At 51.5% G+C, this 7,484-nt stretch overlaps 1 protein-coding gene across 1 annotated transcript in view; it reads left to right on the plus strand.

Annotated features, from left to right (window-relative positions):
- LOC133350927 (uncharacterized) overlaps positions 1-5,182 on the plus strand; it is a gene marked incomplete at its 5' end in the record, with an annotated part of 20,624 nt that extends 15,442 nt beyond the window's left edge. The window contains 2 exons of the mRNA XM_061565772.1: positions 3,479-3,606; positions 5,133-5,182. Coding sequence (XP_061421756.1) covers positions 3,479-3,606; positions 5,133-5,182 — 178 coding nt within the window. The remainder of the gene's footprint in view (positions 1-3,478; positions 3,607-5,132) is intronic.
- Positions 5,183-7,484: the final 2,302 nt, after the last annotated feature.

Below are 7,484 nucleotides of genomic sequence, written 5' to 3' on the forward strand. Positions count from 1 at the left end.
ATTTAAACACACGCACACGCGTGCGTGTGTGCGTGCGTGTGTGTGTGCACGTGTGTGTGCAGGTGTGTGTGTGTGTGCACGTGTGTGTGTGTGTGTGCACGCGTGTGTACGTGTGTGTGTGTGTGCACGCGTGTGTACGTGTGTGTGTGTGTGTACGTGCGTACGGGCCCCATTTAATCTGTCCCCGGCTGCCACTGACTCGCCACTGCTGCTGCTGCGTCAGCTCGCGTTCTGAATGTCGCCCGAGACGGGGACGAGATTAAGTGGAGATGTATTTATATATAATGATGTACACACACGTAATGCGGTGATGTGACACGCAAAGACAGATTCCCCCCCCGTGTCGTCTCTCACAGACTGTTGGGGCAAGTGCTGTTACCTATGTGGCACACGAGGGGGGGTGGGTGGCCAGCGCCACGCCCGGCCGCCTTTGTCTCCCCAGTGGCGATGTTTACACACCGCATCAGGTACTAATTTGAGGCTGAGTCGACCTAGGGGAGGCCCAGGACCGGTTCAGATAGTCGTCACTGGTGTTGACCGCGAGCGGGAATCGAACCCGAATCGAACCCGGGTTTCCAGGTTAATAGCGCAGCGCGCTAACCGCTACACTAACGCTCCCACACACACTGACACACACACACTGACACACTGACACAAACACACTGACACACACACACACTGACACACACACCGTCATTCACACACTCATTCACACACACTCACCCACTTATTCACTCACTCATACCCCACTCACATACTCATTCACGCACACTCATGCACACACTCACACTCATACACACACACACTCACTCATTCACTCACTCATATTCCACTCACACACTCATTCACGCACACTCATGCACACACACTCACACTCATTCACACACACACTCACCCACTCACTCATTCACTCACTCATACCCCACTCACACACTCATTCACGCACACTCATGCACACACTCACACTCATTCACACACACACTCACCCACTCACTCATTCACTCACTCATACCCCACTCACACACTCATTCACGCACACTCATGCACACACACTCACACTCATTCACACACACACGCACCCACTCACTCATTCACTCACTCATACCCCACTCACACACTCATTCACGCACTCTCGCACACACACAGTCATGCACAGAATTATTCAGCGTCTCTTTACGTATTGATAACCTCCCTCCCCCCCCACCTCGTTTATATTTTATGTAAATGTACTCTTCATCTCACGATTGTATGAATTAATAAACCTTTGAATTAATGAATGATTGTATTGACGAGTAAGCAAGTTGGTGAATGAACGCGGATCTGTCAAAGTGAAGACTGCTGCGCGTGTGCCTCTGTATGAGGTGTGCTCACTAACAGCACTTGCCCCAAGAGTGTGCAGAGGCTATACGGGGGGGGTGCTTTGTCTTTGCTTTGTATGTACGTGGAGGCTTTAATGGTGACACGTGTTCGCCGCTCTGCACTCGGGGTTTCGTGAATATTTAAGATACCCAGCTTTAAAGCTTTCGTGACTGCAGGGATTCATATTCTTGATTCTTTCGGTAAAGTCACGTAGAAGAGAAATAATGAAATAAAATAAAAAAATTATTTTATAAAAATAATAATTTATTTTATTTTATTATTTCCCTTCTACGTGACTTTACCGAAAGAACAAAGAATATGATAGCCAGCGTCGAGAAGGATGAGGGGAGGGAGATGGGAGATGAGGCAGACTCGAGAATGAGACAATTGCAGAATGTGTTTAACCAATGAGTTGATTCCTCAGAGCCCATGAGCGCGAGGCTATTCTGGATGCGGTGTCGTGGGTGTGGACATTCATTTGCCGGCTCGTTGTCCCAGACAGGAGCGGACGGTTCGTTGCGATGAAAGTGTATGCGTGTGTGCATGTGCCTCAAATTATTACCTGGTAACGGTGTGTAAAACATCGCCACCGGGGAAACAAAGGTGGCCGGGCGTGGTCCTGGCCACCCACCACCTCGTGTGTGCCGTGCCGGTCTTCATAGCGGTTCGCTAACAGCACTTGCCCCGACAGTCTGTTCGTGGCGACACGGGGAAATCTTTGTTTCGTGTGCTCTGCTTATGGCTGAGACCGGTCACGGTGCTAAGGGTCATTGAGTGAAGGGTCACGAAGCTAGGGTCTCTCAGTATCTGTCTGTGTGACGACGTGTCTGTACGCGTGTCTGTCTCCCTGTCTATCTCACTGTCTCAGTGCTTGCAGTCTGTCTGTGTGTGTGTGTCTGCCTGTAAACCCGATTAGCGCGCTAAACTTCGAACCCGGGAGACCCGAGTTCGGTTCCCGCTCACGGCAAACATCAGTGACGATTTTCTGAACGGGTCCTGGGCCTCCCCTAGGTCGACTCAGCCTCAAATGAGTACCTGGTGCGGTGCGTAAAAACATCGCCACTAAGGAGATAAAGTTGGCTGTGCGTGGTGCTGGCCACCCACCACCTTGTGTACCGTTCCAACCTTCATAGGTGTTCCTAACAGCACTTGCCCTAACAGTCTGTTCGAGGCTACACGGGGGATCTTCGTCTTTGTTTCGTCTCCCTGCCCGTGTATCTCCTTGTCTGTACGAGCGCCTATCTATTTAATGTGTGTAGTTTGTCTCTGTGTGTCTGCACGCACGTGTACGTGTGGTCCTGGTTCGATAGATATGGGACATCTGCCGTGTCGCGCAGGGCAGGAATCGGCCTCCCAAACGATCTCCTCTTCATCGACCCAAGCACGTCATTGAGGACCCCCCCTACCCCCCTCCTCCTCTTCCCCACCCTTGCCCACGGCTAACATCAGTGGCGAGTGAAGTCCAACCTCGACCCGTGCTCCACATTGGTTCAATGCAAGCGAACGCTGGTCCGGTTTCGACATGCAGCGTCTCATCAGCAGAGTCATCGGACTTGCTGGAAGCAATGCGGATGAATTGCCAGATGTTTCTAGGACCCCTGTTTCAGACTCAGATTCACCCTGCCTCCATCTCTCTCTTCATCTATTTCTTCCCCTCTCTCCATCCCTCTACAACCCTTCTCTCCCCCCTCTATCAATCTATCTCCATTCCTCTCCCTCTCTCTCTCCATCTCTTCCCCTCTCTCCATCTATCTCAATCCTTTTGTTGGCCCTTCTCTCCCGATACTTTCCATTCATTGGCTACCACATTCTGATGAGCCCCTCCCCCCCCCCCCTCTCCTCCCCCCCTCAACTCGCTTTTAAGGGATTACATCTTGAATCATTGCCTCACTTGATGCAGCTGATCTGGCTGTGACTGTCCCACCTGATGACGGAGACTTGTGTTGCCTCCGAAACGTCGTGATCTTTATTTTATTTTATTATTTTTATTAATTTTGATGTTTTACCTACGTGACTTTACCGAAAACACCTAAGAATATGATTCCTTGCAGTCACGAAAGCTTCAAGTCTAGAACTATCTCAATCCTCCCCCCTCCTCCTTCCTCCCCACACACACAAGGAGGACCGCTCTCGTGGCCGCGTTGCCGAGGAGGGGAGCTACCCGGGAGGAGGAAGCGGAGAGTCACTCTCTGCGTGGAATCTCCCAGAGGGGCGGCTCGCTCCCGCGCTCCTTCAAGAACAACATCGGTGAGCCACGCGACGGCGGTGGGGCCAGAGCATCGGGGGCAACGGGGCGATCGGGCATTCGATCTTTGGCACTTTGGAAGGCTGGGGAATATAACGTTGGGGCATTGGTTTATTGGGGCAGTGGAGCATTGGGATTTTGGGGCATTGAGACACGGGGAGATGGAACATGGGGATATTGAGATCCTGGGGAAATGGGATATGGGGTATTGAGACCCTGGGGAAATGGGATATGGGGCATTGAGACCCTGGGGAAATGAGATATGGGGTATTGAGACCCTGGGGAAATGGGATATGGGGTATTGAGACCCTGGGAAATGGGACACGGGGCATTGAGACGCTGGGGAAATGGGATATGGGGCATTGGGGCACTAGAGAAATAGGAGACGGGGCATTGAGACGCTGGGGAAATGGGATATGGGGTATTGAGACCCTGGGAAATGGGATACGGGGCATTGAGACCCTGGGGCACTGAGAGAGTGGGTTAGCGAGTTTGTCCATGATACAAGCCAGCGTACGCGATGTTACTTGTCGTCTTGGGAGGGTTTTGTTGTTGTGTGAGTCTGAGTTCACGTGCTATTGTTGTCGATGTGCAGCGCTCCGTTCAGTCGCGATTCCTACTTCCGTTGGTGCCTCGGGACTCGTTTCGTACCTTTTGTGAGCCTCAACATAGCTAACCGACGACGATGATGGTTGGGATATCGGAGCTTTGCATCGGATAGGGGCACGATGCGCATTGAGGAATTCGGTTAATAATTATAGAGGTTTTGTTGTTGTGTTAGATCGCGTAAATATATGAATGTGTCGTTAAAACCCGCCACCGCCCGGCACAGCCAATTAGTGAGGTTTGTCACTTTTACAATAACGTGCCAATTCGTGTTGGAGAGTAAACCCACAACATTTACAATTCGAGTCCGACGTTTCGCCAGTAATCACAAGCAGCGTCATCAGGCGACAGCCCACGTGCTCAACAGGAATTCGGTCGCCGTGAATTTGAGCTCCCACGTTGGCTGCGTGTGCGAAAGCGCGGGACGGCTGCCACCTTGCTGCTGTGATGGGCACCACGCTGGGCTTGCAATCCGGAGGGATCGCCGGTTCGATTCCATCTCCTGGAGCGGCAACTGAGACAATAGTGCAGGTTTCTTAACCCCCCCCTGCCCCCCCCACCACCAGCCCCACTCACTGCCTTTGTCCTGTCCACACAAGCAGTGGAAGTGCTTAACACCACGCTGAGTAGCTGGAGGCGCGTGTGGTGGGGTACGTCGGGTCTGTATGTTGAACTTCTTTCGCGCCGTACATAGCCAGCCACGCTAATCGGAGGTGCGGCGGGGGGGGGGTGAAGGTACAGCAAACTCGACACAAGAAGCAGCTCTACACACGTGCGTTTGTCGATCGAGATGCTTTCAAAGTGAACAGCTGCAGCGGCTTCCTAATATCGGAAGGAAAGAGCGTTCCAGACGGCCAGCAGAAGATGCGGTGACCCCCACCGTCTTGAGCCAAACGCCGTGTGGGTAGCTTACCCCCTTTAGCAAAGCGTCTCACCACCGTGGAAGAGTCGGTGAATGTAGCGTCCGTCTAGAGAGGGGGTCTGTCTCTCTCTCTCTCGATCAAGGTTACCCTTGTAATAGCAGCGACTCGTGGGGTTTTCAGGGCGAGCACATCAACTCCCTCCGGGTCAAACAACAACAACAATAACGACATCAAATGTCAATCGCAAGGAAGCCTGCGGCAGGCCACTCGCGCGCGCGGGGGAGATGAGCGGGCAAAAGTCAAAAAGCGAATTGACGAACGCATCGCCCAAACCACCACCCGCCTCCACCACTACCACCACCACCCCCTCCATCCCCCCACCTACGAGCCCCGCCCCCTCCCCTGCCCCTCCCCCCCCTCGTTCATTCACCCACTCACTCAACCACTCACCCGTTCACTCATGGATTTACCCACTCACTCATCCAGTCACTCACCCACTCGCTCGCTCACTCGCTCACCCACCGGTAGCTGTATTGCGTTCGACTTTACTCCAGTATGCTGCAATGCAGCACAGCTGTGACGAGAGACATTCTACCAGCGCCGACTGATACATTCCGCTGCTATTTGGTCTGCAGTGGGGGGGGGGGGTTCAGTTTAAGTTTTCATTAATTAGGAATAACCCTGTGAGCCATGCGGCTCTTCACTCGGGTGCAACCGCCGCAACAAAAACATGAACAAGAAACATCTTAAAGTGTTCTAGATTTGAAGCTATCGTGACTGCAAGGATTCATACTCTTAGGTTTAATCGGTAAAGTCACGTAGGTATTATTTTATTTCTGTTATTATTTCTAGAAGTTAATTATTTATTTTATTATTTATTTTTATTATTTTTACCTACGTGACTTTACCGAAAAAACCTAAGAGTATCTTAAAGTGTCTACACGCAACAGAAAAATCCTGGACAAAACAGCAAAGTCTTCCAGAAAAAACACCGAATATTTCAACTGCTGTGTGCAAAAATCCCAGCGGGATGCACGTCAAACAATAACCACAATAAGACAATGTAGATTCAAGTTATCAGGCCAACTCTGTATTGCAACAAGGTGAGCGGCCCTGGGTCTGTGGCCAGAGCCCACGAGCGAGTTCAGCCACGTGGCGTCTCGTCACGCAACGTGCACGGCGGGGCGCAACGGCTCGTGCCTAACCGCATCGTTATCTCGTTACCCGCTCGGATATTTGCTTGGCACAGATTGTGCCGTGACCTCCACCCCCCCTGCCACCCCCCTCCAGCCTTGCCACCCCCACCCCAACACCCCTCGTCTGATGAGCCGAGTTAAATCGGACCGACGATCAAATCGTCGGGCAATGAGGTTCGCAACAAGACGCAACAGCAACGCGCAGAGCAACACAGTGGGGCGTGCAGTGAAGCGACGCGGGCGTTTGTGTAGTGTGCGGGAAAAATAATTTCGTGTGTTTCGTTTGTTGTCCTTCCCCCGCGCCTCCGATTAGTGCGGTTGGCTATGTACGTTGTGAAAGACGTTCAACAAATGTGCACAGACTCACACAGAGACACATAGACTCACACAGAGACATATAGACTCATACAGAGACCCATAGACTCACACAGAGAGCCATAGATTCACACAGAGACCCATAGACTCACACAGAGACCCATAGGCTCACACAGAGACACATAAACTCACACAGAGATCCATAGACTCACACAGAAACCCATAGACTCACACAGAGACCCATAGACTCACACAGAGACCCATAGACTCACACAGAGACCCATAGACTCACACAGAGACATATACACTCACACAGAGACCCATAGACGCACACAGAGACCCATAGACTCACACAGAGACATATAGACTCACACAGAGACCCATAGACTCACACAGAGACCCATAGACCCACACAGAGACCCATAGACTCACACAGAGACCCGTAGACTCACACAGAGACATATAGACTCACACAGAGACCCATAGACTCACACAGAGACCCATAGACTCACACAGAGACATATAGACTCACACAGAGACCCATAGACTCACACAGAGACCCATAGACTCACACAGAGACCCATAGACCTACACAGAGACCCATCGACTCACACAGAGACACATAGACTCACACAGAGACCCATAGACTCACACAGAGACCCATAGACTCACACAGAGACATATAGACTCACACAGAGACCCATAGACTCACACAGAGACCCATAGACTCACACAGAGACATATAGACTCACACAGAGACCCATAGACCCACACAGAGACCCATAGACTCACACAGAGACCCATAGACTCAATCAACTATACATACACACATCAGCAGTCGCTGAAAAACTGCAGTGTTGTTCGTCTCGTCTTTGCTCACCATCAATGACACATTCTTCT

The sequence above is a fragment of the Lethenteron reissneri genome, chromosome 4, assembly GCF_015708825.2.
Source record: "Lethenteron reissneri isolate LAM-NWPU_2019-01 chromosome 4, ASM1570882v1, whole genome shotgun sequence".
Taxonomy (NCBI): Eukaryota; Metazoa; Chordata; class Hyperoartia; order Petromyzontiformes; family Petromyzontidae; genus Lethenteron; species Lethenteron reissneri.